This window comes from Dermacentor albipictus, chromosome 5 (genome assembly GCF_038994185.2).
Source record: "Dermacentor albipictus isolate Rhodes 1998 colony chromosome 5, USDA_Dalb.pri_finalv2, whole genome shotgun sequence".
Classification (NCBI taxonomy): Eukaryota; Metazoa; Arthropoda; class Arachnida; order Ixodida; family Ixodidae; genus Dermacentor; species Dermacentor albipictus.
Window position 1 is genome coordinate 149,701,315 of NC_091825.1, and position 20,190 is coordinate 149,721,504.

The following is a 20,190-nucleotide window of genomic DNA, read 5'->3' on the forward strand; positions in this document are numbered from 1 at the left end:
GCTGCGCTGAGAGCCGGCGCGACATTTAGTCTTTCGAGTCTCGGCGGATTAAATCGCATTTACTCGACACGAAGCGGGAGTTATAGCTCCCACAAAAGCTCCACGTAGCTGCGTTGCTGGATGGCAGCATTTGCATTGAGGCAAGTTGAAGCACCGGTCGCGTAGCAACGATGTTTATGAAGCTAAGGATATGTCGTTCTGCTGCTTACTTTCACCGCGAAGAGCCAAAAGCAAGCCGCGGTACAGTATAGAAGCGCAGGTACGTTTCTTTTATTTCGGTGCAGCTTCGTCGTGGTGAAAAACCATCTCGAGAATTGATTATAGGAAGCCCGGCCACCATAATAAATATCTGATAATTTGGTCGGTTCCTTGTCTATCGCACAGTGAGTCAGTGTGATAATCGGGCGTATATGCACAGGTTAATTGCAAGCGATACTCGAGTGTGAAGAACTGTACGTATGTTGCTTCAGCGAACGACTACTCGATGCTAGTTCATGTTTCTCCAAGATTGCACGCATTTAATGAGATGGTGTACGCAGACAGCACGAGTTGACTACTGCAGTTGAGAGCGTATAAAGTGGATTTCAACACGCAACGCCCGAGGCCACTGACGCTGCTGTAGCCCCACCCTTGGGAGTTGTAACATTCTATCTAATCCTGGATAGCCTGAATTACGATGACGTTGCCTAAGCAGGCTGGTGCTGTACCTGCAGAGGCGGCTAGAGTGCGCACGAATTAGCTTAATTAGGATAATCTTGTTGTTTTATTTAACCGGCGCTCTTTGAAGCTTTCCGTACAAAGGACGCCGCGTCGTTGATCTCAATGCGTGTCATTATAAAAGAAAGAAAGCAAAAAGTTGGAATAGCGCTGCGGTCACGTTGCAGATGAAAGAATGTCAGACCATTGTCCACAACTCAGTCCCTTGTTAGCATTGCGATAATTATCCGGAACAGAAGCTCTGAGCGAGTGGTTCTGTAGGCAAGCGAAAAGCAATAAGGTTGATATAATCTTGACGAATACGAAGAAAAAAGCATCGACTCGAATAGAAGGAACATTTTCTGCGTTCTTTCTTTCTGTGACCATCGTCTTGAGTCATCGGGCTGTGTAACAACGTGATAAAGCAGTATGCTACAATCCAATGAACCTAATCACGGAATTTATGACCTGAAGAGTGCAACGTGCTATATTCGAGCATCCATTCACGCAAGTGCTTGTTTTGGCATCAACGTCTACAAGTGTTCTTGCTTTAGAAAGAAAGATAAAAAAAATTAGCTGAGCCTTTTTTGATATATAACAAAAATAAAAATTATAATCTTTTACACTTTATTCGTTCAATTTGACATATTGTTCAGTACGGCAACTCTATTGCATTGCTATGCCTGCTGAAGACTCAGAGTCCAAAAGAACACTTAGTGCACGCGTGAAATGAGATCCTGCAGCGCTTATGCAAGAACATCATCTTACATAATGACGACAGGGCGAGCTTTGAGGTGAAACTACCTGACTTTGATTAACTGAAGCGCAGCTCAAACAATGAACAAGATCTATGTATCTATGTGTCAACATCTATTAGAAAAGTAGATGCCGTCATGAGCGAATGAAAACTCGCAAGACACGGTCACAAGTGCTGGGCTAACAAAATCTGCCTTTCGCTCATTTATGTTGCATTTATATCGCCAATTGTATAGGACCAGTCGATCCCGGCCATAGCGTAGTCAGTGCGTCGCTTGGAGCACTGAGAAAGCTTGAAAAGTAGTAGCATTGAAATCACTGCGTTAATTCGACCCTAACACTGCAAGTTTTTCGCATATAGGTGGAAGTTGATAACAGTAAAAGATAAATAAATTATGTTCTATATATACGTACTGTCGGATGCCGCGTGAGGGCCCCATTTCTCATAGACGCAATTATTCGCGACTATACCTAAGCTGAGATTCCCTGATGGGAACTCTCTAGTGTTATGCAGCGAACTATCTTCAAGCCAGGCTTGCACTCAGCGGTTAAAATGTGTGCCTTAATTTCTTTGCCTGTAGTCATACATAGAGAAGGGCGGAGTTCATGAAGCCGGCTCCAGGTAATTGGAAATCGCACTCTTTTCACACGCGAGTGGTCCGCGATTTAGTGGCGCTGGCCGATAGTCTAAAGGGAGCCATTCATTGAAAGCTTCAAAACGTGAAATCTTAAATGAAAGTAGAAACAGATTAGCTGATATCGAATATAGCCTCCAAAGCCTCCCGAAGCTAATCCCTTAATGCCATGGGCTGCTCGGTTCAAATAAATCAATATATATGCAGGTTAGCGTATGCGCTTTCTTCTTCGTCTTCCTCTTCTTCTTAGAACTGTACAGCGGTCTTGCTTGATAATGGGCTGGTTTGAAGTTTCTTTTTACATGTGATGAAATGTGTCGAGTTTTGTAAAAGAAACGCACCAAATCACGCTGTATTAGCTATCCACAACTTGTCAGGTATCTTACAGGTAGATCATAAATAATTATTTGCAAGGAGATTTTACTTCCTCGTTTTTACCGCACTTTGGTCAGCTAAAGATCCATTTCCTCGTGCGCTTCTAATATATCTGATTAACAACAACAACAAAAACCCGTACAGTCGAAATGACGGTAATAAAGAGTGACACTAAAATAACAGAATTAGAAAGAAGAAGAAAAAAGGTAAATAATACGAAACATTGCCTTCCGGTGTCGAAAACTTCCTTCCTTGGGGATTTGCTGCGAACAGACGCAGGAATATGCACGGAGAAAGGAACTGGAGTCGACCGCGCATCCGGACAGAGTGGCGCATCATTTGCTAGCAGGGATGATAACGCAAACACGAACGCTGCAGGAAGCGACAACATGATGTGTCCGGACCGTCCCTGAAAAATTTGATGGGGCGGAATCGACGAGAAAGCCGTTCCCGTCATGGTCGCATTTCCGTCTTTTGGCCTGTTCTGACAGTATGGCTTCAGGTCGAGGCTATTTGTTGGAAGATCGCCGCCGCTTCCCGTTTACTCCAAGCACCGTCGTATCCTGTACCGTTGGCGATGTGTCCTCTCGCTACAATATGTCGAGAGGGCAGGGGAGGGTCTACCAATACTTCCACTTACTCCAAGAAAGCAGAAGTAGCAGCGCCAAAAAGTGGCGGGGTACCTGCGCTGTAAGAAATACTTCTGTCGTTGTTTGCACCTATTCACCATGTTAAAACCTCCAGTGTCGCCGCCTTCCTTAGTCCTAGCGTAAAAGAGGCTGTACGCACGATTTTAAATACGCAGGTTGTTGTTGTTGTTCGTGATGATGTTGTTGAAAAGGACGAGTATCTTGAAATATAGGTTACCGAAATGGCCGGATATCCCGACGTCATCAATAATAAGGATCCAGCAAAAGAGAGAAAAGCAAAAAAAAGAGTAATGATGTGTCTAAAGATTCGTTCTGACTTATACAGCTGATAAAGCGTTCTAGGTATAGTGGACAAATATGGAGAAACTCTTTCACAAAGCGGCATCCTGCAAAGCTTCAAGCTCCCTTCAGAGTATAGTGGTTAAAAGACGTGCGGAGCTGTGCATTATGTGCATTATACATGTATTCCTTGCCTTCATTACATGTGCTATGTTTGATTATATGCAAACACGAGGGAGAATCTGCGTGGAGTACCTGACATCGATGGCAATCAATACTGCATGGTGTAGGCCGGGCTAGCTTCTTTAACGTAAGATCCGTCTAGAAGGCGCTGGATGCGTTAAATGCATTTGAGATAAAAGGTTAGAGTAGAATGTGCTTAGAGTGAACAAGAATTCGCTTTCATAAACACTGAAATCAACAAAAATGAAGCGGAAGAAACCTCTTAAGTTTGCTGTCAAACTGTAATATTGCGAGTGCACAAGCGCTTAAGCATACCTAGGTCGCGGCATTGCGGTGGAATCACCGATTGCCACACTGAGGTTACACCCGTGTTCGATAGCACGTACCGTACAAGTTGTTATTGCGATAGCAATTATATGGACACTCTAGACGCATTTCTTCCGTCGCTGTGATGTTCCGCATAAGGGCGATAACATCGTCGCCGCGCGCCGTGTGCTGTATGTGCGAGTGAAAGCGTGCAACGGATAGCCGGCGATGGCGGCTCAATCTTTCAAGTTCCACGGAGGAAAGCGGGGAGGAAGCGCGCCTTCCTCTGTCGCGCGCAAGGCACTGGGGGGAGGGGAGGGACGGGGAGAGAGTGTTTTTTGCTCCGGCGGCTGCTGCGTATGGCGCGACCGCGCGGGTCCCGTCTTGAAAGCGGTCTGCGATGCGGCAGAGTGCGCTGAAAGCTGATAGCTTCGGCGCACTCTCGGCGCTAATAACTTCGGCGCAGCTATCAGCTATCAGCTGATAGCTGATAGCTGATAGAGTGCGCCGTGTTTTCGCCGCTTAGTTCGCGTTGAAGCGAGAGGCAGCACGAATTGTCAATTCGCTCGCTGCTGCTACCACGCTTCCTCCATCCAGCGCAAACATGAACACATCTCGAAAGAGATGAGTTCATGTTTCGTTGTGCGTGCGTGGCACCATGCTTGTTAACTTAATTAGTAAGCGAATGTGTACAAGTACATACGGCCGATAAAACTACTAGTCTTACTTCGTGTAGGTGTCTACTAATTTGCTGTCGCAATCAATGCTTCGCCTATTGAGCGAAACTGCGACTTCTTTTTTCTATCCTGCTTCATCCTCTGTAGTTGACAGATGGGAAGGCACTGGAAGATCCCATAACTCTGATTTATATGTGGAACCAACATCTTGTAAGAACAGTTCAAATTCACAAATACTCTCGCACAAAGCGGCTGTGTGTCGTTCTTCGGGGTGCTTTTGCCTCTGTAATTTTTTATTCCCTAGAGCTTGGCGACAACGTTTCGACGTCGAAACATACGCGATCAGCTTTTTAATCAGTCACATTCTGATAAAGCTAAAAAAAAAGAATACGCCGCGCAGCTGTAAGGAGCCGGAGGGTAAATGAAGTTTTTCTGCGCGAATATTCATACTGCGAAATATACCTCACAATAGGAAACGAGGGCACTACAGCTTTATCATCGCCTCCTAGATAGAACAAGAATTGGGCGCACAGTGCGATTACTTTATTTCAAAGCGGCTGATGTTCATATTGCCGAACGCGCAACGGCCAAAGTGTGAACTCAACAGACATTGGTTTTACCTAGTGTGCACCGCTACATTTAGCATAGGTTTGTTGAATAAGCTACCACATTGTGGATGTCTGTACCTCCTTGAAGAAGTTAGAGCGCTTACATGCCACGAAAACCTGCTAAAATGCTTTGCACGCATTTTAACCACTCAGCAACTTTTCCGTTATTAAGTCGCTTCTGTAATGGCTGTAAAATCAGAATCCTCTTCTGAGAAACGCAGATTTTCTAGAAACATGTAAAATGCGGTACAGCAAGAACGCACATGTATCGTTTTATTTTCTGCTCGCTAGGGAGGCCCGTTTCGAAAAATGACCAAACAAAGCGGCCCGTTCCGAACTGCCATCTTCATCCCACCTCTTATGAACTGCAGGCTCCCGAATAGTTCGTTATCTATATATTTCCAGCGCTTCGCGCCGATCGATGTAACTCTACAGTCGACAAACGGCTCACTTATCGAGGTGCAATTGTTTCGTGCGCCAGCTTGTACAAAGCAGGATTGAACACGACGCACCGGAACAAACGAAACGTGGCCCCGCGACGCCGTCCACCCCGCCGTCGTTGCGGTCCCCTTATCATCGAGGGCAAAAGCGAAGTTGATTGTGGCGTGCGCGCTTCCCGACGAATCGTTTGTGTGCTTGCACGTGTGTATGACAATCTCATTCGCCACTCCTCTGTCACGGGTCACGTACGTGCATGAGTGCGACGGAATACGTTTATTGATTCTGCACTCCTTTTGGACGTACGCTGTAGATATAGGTACCTTTTGTTTACGCGCTCCCTTCTTCCTTCGTTCCCGATCCCATCCACCTCTTTTTTCCTTTATGATATGAATTTGAACAAGAGCCTCTAAGTAGTGTTGGTTACTTCCCGGGGCAAGCCAAGAAACAATGAAAGCACAAAAAAAGCACTTAAAAAAGCACTTAAAAAGAAAGCACGAGGACCCATGCAGAATTTCGCACACGTGCCGGTCACGCCACTGCCTCGCCAACGACAACCCGTCTCGCCCCGCGGCGTCGCGTCATCGTATCCGCTCCATCGAGGCACGCTCGGGACATGACGCCGCAGCCAATGGGAATTTAAAGGGACACTGAAGAGAAAAATGATTTCTTCTGCATCAGTAAACTACCTCTCTACGACACCAAAAACACCACTCTTGCCACGATAAGACGCTTGGTAAGCCAGAAAACACGCAAGAACGAAAGACGGGTGGCGACGCCTCCTTGAGATTCCCGCACCTGGTCGCTGTGACGTCATGAATTTTGATGGCAGCTTCTAGGGACTACCTAAGTATATAGCGGTACAGATTGACTACATTACGTTCTAAAGGAACTAAATATTAAACATGGCAAGTTTCGGGGACCTCTACTGAGCGAACGCGGCCCAAATGCGAAAACATACTTTGGAATCCCTGACGTCACACTGACGTATCGGTGTTGGGGTTTCGGCGCGAAATTCAAATACTGATACTTCGACCTTCATTTTCTGATCTAATAATCAAACAATTATTTTGAAATGACTGCCTGCAGACTTCTGAAACGATGCTTTATTAGTCTAAACTGATTTATTGTTGTGCTTTAGTGTCCCTTTAAGTGCCATTTTGCTGCTATGGACACCGGCGTTTTCGCTCAGTGGGCCTTTTGATGCTTTTTAATGAATGAATGAATGAATGAATGAATGAATGAATGAATGAATGAATGAATGAATGAATGAATGAATGAATGAATGAATGAATATAATGCGGAGTGTCACCTAGAACAACGCACTTACTCCTCAATACAGTATTTGAAAAGCATTTGTGTGACCCATGCCGTTGAGTCATAAACTGCAACCCTTTTGCTATTACAAACCACCCAGTATCTGCGAAACGGTTGACTTTCTCCTGCCCGCCATTAAAATGTACTTTTTTGTGATCTGCTCATGCCTCTATAACTGTACGTACGTTCTGTGTCTCTTTAGAATGCGTATTAAGCTACTAGGGAAAACACGGGGAAAGCGGGAGATGGAAAGTCAAGACAATGAACAAAACGAGAAAAAGGTTAAAGCGGGAGCCAACGTTTCGATAAGTGGACAAGTACACTTGTGGAAAGGTTGCATCATACAAACCACGGCAAGACTGTCGGGAGAATGTCGACAAGTTTTAGCGCAAAAGATTTTCCAATCAACCATTTCCGGCAGAGCTGAGACACGTGTCAGAGGCGCTCCTGGCGTCATGCACTCTGCTACGCTTTGAACCTCCACGCGCCGACGGAATTGTGGAACTTTGCTGCCCACGTTCGAAATTCTGTACCACTCAACTGACGCAGTTATGAAGTACATCTTAACATGTAGATTTTGCTTTTGTTCTAGACAAAACTAATGCGGGAGTGTCTCATACTTCTTGCCTTCTTTCTATATTAAAAAAAAATAAATTATGGGGTTTAACGTGCCAAAACCACTTTCTGAATATGAGGCACGCCGTAGTGGAGGACTCCGGAAATTTCGACCACCTGGGGTTCTTTAACGTGCACCTAAATCTAAATACACGCGTGTTTTCGCATTTCGCCCCCATCTAAATACGGCAGCCGTGGCCGGGATTCGATTCCGCGACCTCGTGCTCAGCAGCCAAGCACAAGAGCCATTGAGCAACCATGGCTGGTTTCTTTCTATATGCACTGCTATTTCAAACACAGATACTTCTTTTAGTCGCAGGGAAGACGGTGGTACTGGCTAACGCAAGTAGCTTTGAGCGTGCATGGTTCACTACGTCTAATTTAGCCACGAGTGCTGCGTACCTGCGTGTAAGCATGCGTGCTTCAACAACATTTCAACTTCAACATCTCGTTGGAGGGCGCTTACGCCGTTGAATAACCAAGATGGTGAGCCGATGATGAATTGGCATGAATATTGCTCCGCCACATGCACACATCTGAACCATGAAGAGAAGGCGCCGACGAAATTCGCTATTTCTGCGCAGACTTTTTACTTTCTTCGTAGAGGCTGCATCTGAAAACGACGACGAAGTGCAAAAGTGTAGTGGGAAAGGAAGACGCAACGCTAAACCCACGTAGTGGGCACGCCCCATAACATAGGTTGGTCTCTGAGCTAGGCTAGGCTATGCTACGCTAGGCAAGACAAGGCACGCAACGCTACTGCTGACACGGTACGTTCCAGAGTAGCTAGTATTGCGTGACCTAACCTCTACCACTCTCTGTGGCGAAAAGAACTGTACCACCCATTCACAAAACGTGCAAGTTGTGGTCTGTGCTCTAGTTGTTTGCCGCGTTTTCTACAGCAAAGACACCAAATCATCACCTACGCTATTGGGATCTGGCTGATTACAAGCTCAATCCTACATGTTGTATTTGTCTCTCTCCTTACGTGCATAGGATACGTCTGTTTGTGTCTTTGCCTGTGAACATTTCAGGCTCTTGCTATAAAATTTTATTTCCTGCGTGACGCCTTTCGCATTTTGTTTATGTTGCCCAGCGGGTAAGTTCTTTTTTTTTAACTGACCGAGTATTCAATGACTCAGGATGGTTTGGCTATTTCAATGGATCTTGGAAGTCGGTTAGTGAATCGCGGAGTTCACCCGAGCCATCATCTCGTCTCAATATGCGTATACACGAATTTGAGGCACAGCGTGCGCCTCTTGAGATGGAGTGATCGATTCCTGGGCGGATGAAAGCGGACGCGTGGTTTCTCACGGGCGAGACGAAGTTGGCAGTGGCCTCAGGGCGCCAGCTTCGAAGAGAGGAGAGCTGGCCTAGGGTCGTGAAGTGTTAATTAATGTTGCATTCGAACTGGCAGAGCTGTGTTTGCTCCAGTAGCCCTATTAACTCTCTCCTGAGCGGACATTCATTAACAAAAAAGAAAGAAAACATTTACTACGAAAAAAAATGCTCAATGCACATTTCTAGGGCCAAAATCAATCCGCATTTTTATTTGGTTGATTTGCAATTGTCCAATTGTTCTCCAACTGCCCAATTAATTTTTCGTTTAGCACTTGACCAATTAGCAACGTCTTGTGGTAGTTTGACCGTTTCTTAGCATTCACAATCCCTGTTCTCGAAGTAGGTTTCTTGTTACCCTAACTGCTTTCTCAATGTACCCTACATATTCGTTGTCCTAAGTGTTAGATGCCCCTTCTTCTAGGTTCCAGCGTGCGTGACCTGCACCTGATTTGTCTACGGGGTGCACAAATTCTTTTTTTGATAGTCTTTATGGGCGATGGGACTCTCTGCGAACAGGTTCATGCGCAACTGTGAATGCTGCTTTTACGTAACAAATTATGTGCGGATTTCCACCTTGTGAAATGTGTGAAAGTTTTCCTTCTTTACTTGAGTAGCGTTTTGAGTAGCGTGCGTATATTAAATTTTGGGATAGCCTGCTATAAAGAGGCCTACATTACCATTTTTCTACATTGAAAGTAAGGCAATATTTTTGAGATTCCTGAATTAGCTCCGGCCGAGGCTAGGTAAACATTCATCATCGATCACAATGACTACACTGCACTGGTGGTGGTGTGTCGTAGCTACAGGTGGGTTTATTCTGGCGATCGAGACCCGCAATTTCTCCGCCTGAGCGTCTGTTTCATTGTCACTGGGTATTCGCCATCTCTCTCAAAAAGAATCGAGTACAGATATAATAGTTTATCTGTGCATCTATGCATAGCTAACAAAGAGCATTACACGATGCTTCCCGTCGAAACGCGCGTCATAAGTACAGGTAGAAGCCGTCAAACAAAACCCACAGTAGATGTCTTCACGAAAGCGTTCAACGTCTTGTCTCGCGAGTTATTGTGAGCCGTAAGCCATGCGGGCACAAGCGTTAGTATTCTGCTCAAGTTAGGACAGAAATAGAACTATGACAAAAGTAGCTTCAAATTTTTCTGACTTTGCAATAAACCAAGCAGTCAAGGAGCCACTCCCTTAATCGATATACCAGTTGCAGCAAAAGGCCAATTTTACTGCCCTACACGAGCACTTGTGTTGTAACGCTCGCTTAGAGCCACTAGCCAATTCAGCTAGCGAAATTTTCGCTTATTTTGTCCAAGTCGAAGCCCGCTGATGTGTGAACCTTTGCAGGCAGTCACACCGACCTCGAACTCCCTTCAATGGTTCCTTGCATGACTTGAAATTTTGAAACTTGACAACACAGTCAAATGGAGACAGAAAGGTAATATATATATATATTTTCGTTAGCAGCATCTCTGGCCAATAACATACGTAAAAGTACTGTAAATTGCATGTATCGCAACTGTGCAGAGCTTTAAGTTTGGCTACGTGTACAGACACAAAAGAAAAGTAATTTCGACACACGGATACACTAGCTGTTTTCATTAGGCGTTTCAGCAACATGCATTGGTGACAGTAAATTTTTTACAAATTCATGGAAGCAAGATTTCACACAGAGAGATACCGAGCGATGTGTTGATCCTTACCGCAATTCGGAACATTCATTTCACATAAACTTGTCGTGGTTTTCACGCCTCTATCGGGGAAAGATAAACAATTCTTGCAAGCGAAACAGTCGAAGATGTAGTAAGATCAGAATGTACCGAATAGACAATTTCGTTATTGCAGTAATCACAACCTTGTTGCTGACGATGTACGTAGTGCTGTTGTGCTAGCCTCTTTTACGGATACGCACCCGTAGTCGAGATCGTTTTAGTAGTTCCGTTTTACACTTTGTGTCATTTATGTTTTCCTGTATACTGCTGCATCAACTGATGCATAAGTCAAAGTGCCTTGCAGAAAAAAATGCCACGCTGTATAGCCGCGCAGCGTGGTAGAGCCGGCATTGTAATTTATGTTTCTTCCGGTCGATACACTTGCCTCCCTATTGTCGCCTTTGTTAGGTTTTATAAGGAAGTCGAGATATTTTCATTCCTTCCGGTCGATTAAACACTCCGTAAAAAAAAAGGAGCTTTACTTTTAAATGTTTCTTCTTTTTTTAAGCCAGAAACATTTCTTTAGTGTGGTAAGTCGAAGACTTTCCGGAAATCCCTATCGACAGCCCGAAGTATGAAAAACGTTCGAACTCTTCGCGCATGCCTATATATAAAGATACCATTTAAGAAGCCAATAATAAAGAAGCGGTTCTGTTAGTTATCGGTTTTCTGGAGAAAAAGCAATTGTCGCTATATTACGCCAATCACAAGGTCTTTAAGCACTTTATCACATTATCGGTATCTGTTGCTCTTCGCTTATGCTTCTGTAAGGCGTAAACCACGTGAAAACTAAGTAACCCAATCTCCTGGGGTATTTACGTGTGCGCCGCTCAATTTATTGCCAAAATCTCCTCCTTATTATTGAGTTTATTTTTGGTTTCGTTGAATGTTAGGACATCCACAAACAAGAGGTGATTGACTTTGTCGCAAGTGCGTATATAGGGCCTCGAATGAAACATCATAATGTGCTGCGCGTTCGACTTCCGCATTCGCTGTTTTAAACAAAGAAATGTAACCAAAATTACCTTTTTACAACACAAATTTCAGCATGTTCGGCTTTACCTGGCTATAAACTTAGAACTCAAATCTTGTGAATTAAAACCCGTGACAGGGAAAACAAATTCATAAGTAGTTGCACAGAAAACACATGAGTAGCAACCATCATTTTACTTGCTTACAACGTATGTACAGTCGAGTGCCTGTACAGGCACCAGACCGTTTTTGCAATGTCTGCTGTCGCCGTCCCATTCTGAGAGCGTAGATGCATGACTAGAATGCGCGCTCCACGTCGCACATGACTGCTACTTCCCTGTATGACCAACAAGCAATTTCTAGTAATGCTAGTGAGGTCTAACGACCTTGGAACACATGCGTGCAGCGTTGAAATCTTTCACTTCCTCCTCATTGCGGAAGTAGCGGTAGTCTTCAGCGATAACGTTTCTGCCAGATGTGCAGAAACAAGCTTTAGCTTTTCGAAAAGCTAAATGGTGCGTTGGTGACGAGTAGTGGTTCTCGCATTTTCCACACCAAGGATCGTCGGGATAGGTTTCAAAACAAGCAGAAGACGGCAAATTTCTGTCGCTCATTTTATAGGCGTTTATTAGCAAACGTTAGCTGAGACGTCAATATGACTTGAAAACACATTTGCAGAATGGTGGAGGGGGGATGGAGGAGGGCCACATTTAACAGGTTTCTAGCACCAGCATCCTTAAATAAGAATGAAGAAAATTGCTACGTCAACATATAGCAATAATCTCAACAGCTTTGAGTGCTGCATAACCATCAAGAATGAAATGAATTTGCTTTTTCGCTGCTTTTTATGAAAGCCAAGTTCGACAAAACTAGTCAAGCACTACTGATGTTGAGATACACATTAGCTTATATGCCTTGTCCTTTCAGGCAGCGCCAGGCTTTAAGAAACGCTATATGTATACAAGGTACACAAAGAATTATCGAACTTTACCATGACATCGCCCGAATATCATTTCACATGCAAATACCGAGCCCATCTTTGTCACACCTTTTTTCTTTTCTTCTGGCCTCTCTCTCAGGGCCTTTCATTTCGTCTCCCTTTCATGTGAGTGGCATGCATACGGCTATACACACGCCAGCAGAAATCTCGCCGTTTCATTAAAGAGCTGTCCCTCTATCTCTAGCTGCTTTTATGTTAGTGACAGCTGTTGCGTCGACCAGTTGCTCGGCATTGAGCATTTAAACTATGAGGACATTGTTTCATACCACATGTTCTAAAATTCGCAGCAGAGGAGTGGAGGGAGGGGGGGCGGTAAAGTATTTAGTAAGTATTATCTGATCGCCTGTAGGGGCATCTGCTCTTGCACAACTGCATGGAGCGTGATTTTCAATCAAGGAAAAAAAAAGAGAAAATAGGGCTTCCCCATGGTCTACCGATGACTAAAGGGAATATAATATCACGCTTGCGCAAGTCGTTCATCGCGTTCGGCGGCGAAACTTCAACCTTCCACTCCCCAGGCGCTTCAGTGCTCAAGGAGTGCTCAGAAAAACTAAAGTGAGGGAGAGTTCCTTTTGTGTTCCACACTTTATACTTGCGTAAGCGATCCCTGTCATGTGCAAGTCAAACAGGGTCTTATTAAATTCTCTTTAGAATGACATCCCCTCAAGAACAAGAGCGGGCACGAACGTCATTCTCGTGACCTCAAAAATATTTTCCGACGCGTCCCTGAGATGCAAAACGAAAAACTAGAACTAGTAAATTTAGGTTTAGTTTGGAGGGACAAAGTGTGCGTACTATTAAAATTACTGTTTCCAGATTGTAATCAATCTGTTATCAGAGAGAAGCGAGTGCTGAAAAAAAAAAGTATTCTGGAGGGACGTTGCGAGAACGTGAGGAGAATAAAAATAAATCCCAGGCAGTCTAAAACTTAGTACAGCCTAGTCTCTATGATAAAAAGAAAGGGTACATTATTGGCAAAATGATTAAAGCTGAGTTCCCTTTCGGCTATGTCTCATTCATTGACAGTCCGTGCAGTGAAGTTCACCCACTGCCAAGAGTACGCAGAAAGCCGGTAGTCGTTGATGACGTAGCTGTCGATAGTTCGACCGAATCTTATCAATGCTCGTTCTTTCTCTGAATAACCACCATCGTGCAAAAAAAAGAAGAAGAAGAAATAAAAGAAAAGCAGTCATCGTGTATTCTGTATTTCTTGACGTCCGATGTCCTTTCTTTTTCTCATTCGGTTCAGCAGATGAAGCACTTATTTCTCAATTGCCAAAGTTTCTTCGTTCCTCCTTACGGCCAACCCTGACTTCTTGCTTTCTTTTGACATCGTTCCCGCGTTGCGTGCAGAACACGTTCGCCAGCTGCACGGACACCCTCAAGGAATTCAGTAACCCAATTACAGCAGGCGCAAAAGCTAATTGCCGTGGAACGAGAGGTGTAAAGGCGACTGCATGCATCCACTTAAGCACGTCGCCCCCTCCAACTGATGAGGCCCATAGCGCACAAAAAGACGAGGACACAGAAAGACGCGGTAAAAATAGACGCTGACTGCTGTAAGTCAGCGCCTGTGTGCACCACGTCTGTCTTTGTCTACGTATGTTTGTGCGCTGTAAGCCTCATCATGGCATACCAACACGCCCAAACGCCGCGGTGCTGATTTCCAACTGAGTTTTCCGGACAAAGCGCATTCTTCGGCGTCGCTTCAGCTTCAGTGCAACCGTCCCCGCTTTCAAAAACTTCTTTTGCCTTTGAGCCCAGTTCATTTATGTTCGCTGAGGCTGCGGTCGCGACGTGGTTTAGCGCTGCTTTCCGCTGTTTTTTGCCAGGTGGTTCCTGATTTTGTTGCTGCGTTCCGGACATACTTATGCGCTGTGTAATCACGTTTCTGTTCCGCGAGGACTCGTGTTCATGCTACTTGTCCAGCGTGTTGCGCACTGGGAGGCCATGCATCAAATATTGATTAATTTCGAAATTTTTGGCGAGCAGTTTTAAATGCCTGCTATGCTGACTATACATAAAATACGAGTGCGAATCCTAGCATCCATCCGCTGTTAAAAATAATAAACGAAGAAAAAGTAAAATAAAAGGGACAACATTTATGTCAACTAGAAGTCGATCGCATGTATTCACACCTCTCAAACGAGAATATTTACGGAGGAGGCGCGTAATCTCTTTGCACCCACAAACTTAATATTCGGAATTGCTAAACTTCAGCAGAGATTTATGCTGTGACTTGAGTGAAAATATGACCGACAAAGGAGAGGAGAATGAGAAATAGACGCAAAGACAGGGGGGTTAGACGGCAAATATCAATCGACATATATCGTGTGAGGTATATTGGTGCTGTATTCGATAAATAATATATAGTTACACTCGACGTGTTCTTTCCCTGTTTTTCGCACATTGCAACGACGTGGCCAATGTCGAGCTCTTCATCTGGTCCTGCTAGCAGACTTCAGTTGCAGAGAAGAAGGGAGGACTGACAGTTTCTCTATGGGGCTGCGAAACAACCATTGTTTACCAGGGCAGAATACACTGGAAATTGAAGGGCGTGACTGTCTATATCCACACTAATTTATCGGAAACAGTACGGCGCGTGTAGGAGACTGGACATAGAGCTATTCTCAGCTCTCGTGTTTATTTGTAAAACACGCATACTAACATAGGAACCATGCGCGATAATTAAGCTCACAGTAAACACCATTACCAACAAATGCTCGAGGTGAAACGATTACAGAAAACAGAATCTGACACAGTTTAGGTTGTGCTGGTCATGCTTCTCTTGCTTCGAACGCTGCTATCTAGAGCAGCTTTATTGTCGTTGCGATTTTGATCACTTGTTTGCAATGGTGTGTGCTAGGTTCATGCACGTCACAAACAGTTCCTGCGTAATTATAAGTGTTATCTTGGTAAACAACATAAGGTGAGATTAGTGCTGCTACCTCTTTCCTTCATGTCTCATCGTGTATAACGTTAAATTTTGTGAATACCAGGAAGGCCCTGGGATAATCACAAAGTAGTACTGCCACTTGTTACCCATATTTCTGTGTTTCACTCACTTGATGGACACGTGCTAGCACGTAATTATGTCCCGGAAAAAAGTCGCTGGCATGGCAAATTTTCGGGATAACATTGCCGGGCTATGCTCTGCAGAAGCGCACAATAGCTTCCATAAACCATATAACTATATTCTTATCATATTATCATATCGATCAATGCTAGAGCCAGTCTCTGGACATCGCGGAAAGCAAGGCTATGCAGAAATAGGAAGGTAGAGATGGCAGTACAGATACGAACAGTAGCCAATACTACTTTCGTAGGCGCATCTGTGACTTCTACCGAAGAAAGGGAGAGAGGGAGAGAGTGGTTTAGTAAAATCTCAAGATGCTTGCCTTGCAGCAAGCCTAGCATGCTACACAAGGTGAATGCGGTGATTGATGAAATTTTACTCTTAAGACATAGAGAGCATAAGTACGAGGGCGAATCAGAAAGTCATTGCCCGCTTTTTTTAGCCAAATTGCGGCTGTAAATGCGAAGTCAACGTACCGATTCCTAGTGGTGGACCTTTCTTACACCAACCCGGCCTTATCTGCTGGTAGCTCCGCGTCACGGCACTTTGTTGAAGATGGTGGTTGTGCTTCACACATCCACGGTGTACGAGCAATACTTTTAGCGCATGGTGATAGGTTGGTCATGCTCTACGCATTTTAAAATCACCGCCTGACTTTCTATGTTAGAAGAGTAGCGGACGTTTGCTTTTGAGTATGTGCGGTGTGAATAAGAATGTCCAAAATGTGTTTGTGCAAGAACATTGTTTTGTCGACGCATTGTTTATGTTTCTGGCGCGTACCGGGCCAGTGTTACATGTTTGTACAAAGGCTTATATAGTTCTTCGTACTATAGCATCATCATCTGCCGTCTACATCTTCTTTCCCTTGCTCCTCGCCTTTTTCATTACCTTGGTGAAAAGTGGTGGAGACATACTATTCTGGCTAACATTCTCCTCTGTCTCATCAATAAAAGTTCTGCCTATATATTTTTATTAAACGATGTGACGTTGAAGATGCAAAATATCAAATACTCACGTAGCACAAACACGCTGGCTTATGCTGGCGCTCTGGTTGCTCGGACGAGCAGAAATAGCTCGCGTCAGTTCCAGACTGTTTGCGTGGAAGCGGGAGAAAAAAAAAATATTTCTTTCTCAGTTGTCTTCGCCACGACGCGTTACCACGACGCGTTACTTCCACTGGAGAGTTCGGAAGAGAAAGAAAGAAAAAGTAGGCAGGATATAAAAACCGGAATGTTAACTAACTTTGTCGAGTTCACTACCCTACTTATTTTGTTAAGTGCAAAACGACGGACACAAGAAAGACGATAGGACAAGGCGTCGTTTTGCGCTAAACAAAGTAATTATGGATTCGCACCAACTAGCCCGCCAACGCATTGTGCTCACTATCCTACGCGAGGGTAGGGGGATGAGTTCCATTTTACATAGTTACAAGCCTTTGGTTTCATCGACCGTCATCTCCTGTCTTAGGTGGGAATATGCTCCCAGCATCTCCCAATACAAGTGTCAAGCATGGATAGGAAGGTGACTTTGCCTATAAAGCACCGACGTGACTCAATAAAGTAAGTGAAAATTAATTAGGAATAATTCGGATGTTTCAGGTTGCTCATTCGCTGCTCATCTTCACGAAAGGTATGTAGCGTCATATGCGTGCCTGCACTGCTGACTGTTCCACGAACTGGGATTTTCCCCTTCGTTCTATTAGAATGGTTGATAGAACAATGTGACGTTGTCGATGTGAAAACAAAGAAAAAATAGATTAACGCAGATCACCGCAATAGTTACTAAAGGCTGCAGTAACGATGGATCTCCCGCGGTGTAGTGCTCTGTGTCAGGTTTCGCGTGTTCCAGCACTGATCAGCAGCCACCATGCAGTGTGGCGAGTAGAGATAACATTGTTTAACACTCTGCCTGCCAGAGCGGACGTTCATTCAATACTGCCTGCGGCTTTTCGCTTCTGCTGTTCGAAGCTTCTTGCCGTTATTATTGAGTGCACAATGCGAAGCTGTGGGGTATGGCAGAAATTATCCCGTAGTGCAAAAACAATCAATATATTGTCCTTACAAGCCAGGGATGGCTAATGTACGCCACGAAATGCGCACTGCGTTTGCAGGAAAGCCGCAGGACCCAGGGGCTCTCTGTAGCACTGCTTTCCCACTGAGAGTTCCTGCGTGCCTTTACGTATTATTATGGAAACAGCAAAATGTGTGTGGGAGAGAAGGTGACTTCAGCTTCACTGATGAGTGACTGAGAAAAAGAAGAGAAGGAGCTAGCTTTGGCCACCCTCTGCGGAAGGTCTTCCGAGACTGCGCTGTTGTCTTCCAGAAAGAGAGAAAGAGTATATAATTTATTTGAAAGAAGGCAGAGAGGTCGGCCTCAGCTAACGAGCTATAGCCAGCTACTCATGCACAGGGAGAAGGGGAATGGATACATAAAGGTATGATAAGGGATGATGATAATGACATAGAAATAGGGATGTACAACGGTGAAAGCAAGTTCAACATTCTAATGATGAACATTCAGAAATCTCATCCATGAAGCCACTATCGGGTTCCGTATCTTGTCTGTAGTCACTAGTTCAAGTGAACCAAGATATAAAGGTGCTAAGATGAAGCTGGTGTGTGGGCTTCCCCTGCGTGAGCAGCACAGGCAAAGCTTTACAGTATGTAAAGAGCTGCGACAAGCGGCTGTGTTCTGGAAGTCTCTTCGCTATGTCTGTTTTGTATTGTAATAGAAACAATTGACCATTTTTTATGATGTGCTGTAGTTTCTCCTCTCTGAGCAAGAGAGCGTTGAAGATTCCGATGCGGCAGTTTGTCTTGCCCTTGAATGTACCTGTAATGTTTATTTCCTTTTAAAATTTACATACTTGGAGCCCCCGCACACAAAAAAGAAGATGCAATTTCATAGAAATTTTAATTTTTAACTCTCACAAATTGTTAACTATAGTGTTCTTTTAACAATTTCTTTCTTTATCACAATTTGCTAGCATTTTATTTCTTTTAGTGAAAACACAGAAATGATATTATTCAAGGTTGATCGCTCAATCCCACACGTTAGTGAACATTTAGTGAACTAAAAGCCCATTCACTTAATGCACTTTCTTGTCTGCGCCACATTATTTTTGGACACTCTCTCTTGGTATGGGCCATAGTATGCGACATAGTTTGAGGCTATCATCATAATATGGAGGTGAGGTCTTGACCAGCCTATCTGCGTCATTATTTGACCTTACGTCAGAGCTTGCTCCAGCTACGTACAACGAAAGCTTCTCACGCTTCATCCGCCTCGCTCGTCCAATTTGTACGCGAAAGGGCTGGTCCTATGAGGAAACGGAAATTATTTGTTTCCCAACAAAATGCAATCAGCAGTTTATGACAAGCGCTTAAGTCAGGGGAATAGTTCCGGCGTCTATGATATTTCTTCGGTCCTGTCCTTGAATATGTGATTGACGACGACAAGACATTTAAACCAAGCGCAAGTGCAGCTGCTTGCGAAAACGGTGTTGGTGGTGGAAGTGGTTTTGCAGCAGGCGGGGGCTAGCCTGGCATACATAGCCGGCAATTGTTCTGCTGAACGACCCGAAGTCATTACATTTAATTTATATTTGTCCAAGTATATTGCACTTACACGTATGGGCACCACACCTTTCTTCTCCTTCAAAAAAAAAAGGAAAAGAAAACGCGGTACGTTTTTTGGCTTCCACAGTCATACAGATCTAACAGCCACGCATTGCGGTAGATATTTCAAGCCAATCGCTTTTTTATTAAAACAGTGAACTCCGTGCATTAGGGTAAAGAAAGGAACCTTTATTAGGCTGCAGTAAAAAGAAAAGAAAGAATGGCATTGGAAGCTTTTTTCGCTCATTATGTAGCAGTTCGCGGAACCTATTGATGCATGAAAAAGGAATGTAACGTGACGTGGTGTAGTACTTTGCATCTTTTATTGGCGCTGTGCATAAGTGACCTAGGCATGCCCAGAGCAGTGCGGAGTTTTACCATGAGGCAATGTTTTAATTCAGCTCTGGTGTTCTGCGCTCGCGGTGAGAAACACAATAGCAAAAGGTTTTCAAAAAGTTGTAAAATATGTTTTTGTCTCAGCTGCATATTTTGACGAATTCTTTTAAGGTTCAATGGAAATACGAAACACGGCGTTCAGCAAAAGGAGCATCTATTTATTTGATGTCTCTTTCTACATTTTATTACCAGTACCTTTCGGCAAAGTGCCCTCGAATATAATATCTAAAGAAAGAATGCAAATATTCCCAGTTTATTTTTCTGCGTTTGTCTTCAAAGTTGGTACGCCGCATTCAACTATATGTTTTCTCATTAGCAGCGCGAACGCTTGAGCAACGATGTATTGCAGAAGGGGATCGTGAAACACGCTGGAACCAATGCCTGGAATGGTGTCGTTTGCTAAGTGCTTACTGTTTGTTATTTAATTTGCCCCTCTTCAGTTTTGTGATAGGAAACGATCGCTATCCAATGGAATGAATACGCTGGCCTATGTGATCGCCTTTGTCCATGCGAGGCTTTTTGTTTTTTGCTCGCG

The 20,190-nt window shown here is 44.2% G+C and overlaps 1 protein-coding gene across 1 annotated transcript in view; it reads left to right on the forward strand.

Annotated features, from left to right (window-relative positions):
• Positions 1 to 8,231: 8,231 nt before the first annotated feature.
• LOC135915275 (uncharacterized) overlaps positions 8,232 to 20,190 on the forward strand; it is a 182,863-nt gene continuing 170,904 nt past the window's right edge. Inside the window, exons 1-4 of the mRNA XM_070539464.1 lie at positions 8,232 to 8,305; positions 10,230 to 10,320; positions 17,110 to 17,163; positions 17,241 to 17,271. Of these exons, the coding sequence (XP_070395565.1) occupies positions 10,307 to 10,320; positions 17,110 to 17,163; positions 17,241 to 17,271 (99 nt within the window). The 5' untranslated portion in view covers positions 8,232 to 8,305; positions 10,230 to 10,306. The remainder of the gene's footprint in view (positions 8,306 to 10,229; positions 10,321 to 17,109; positions 17,164 to 17,240; positions 17,272 to 20,190) is intronic.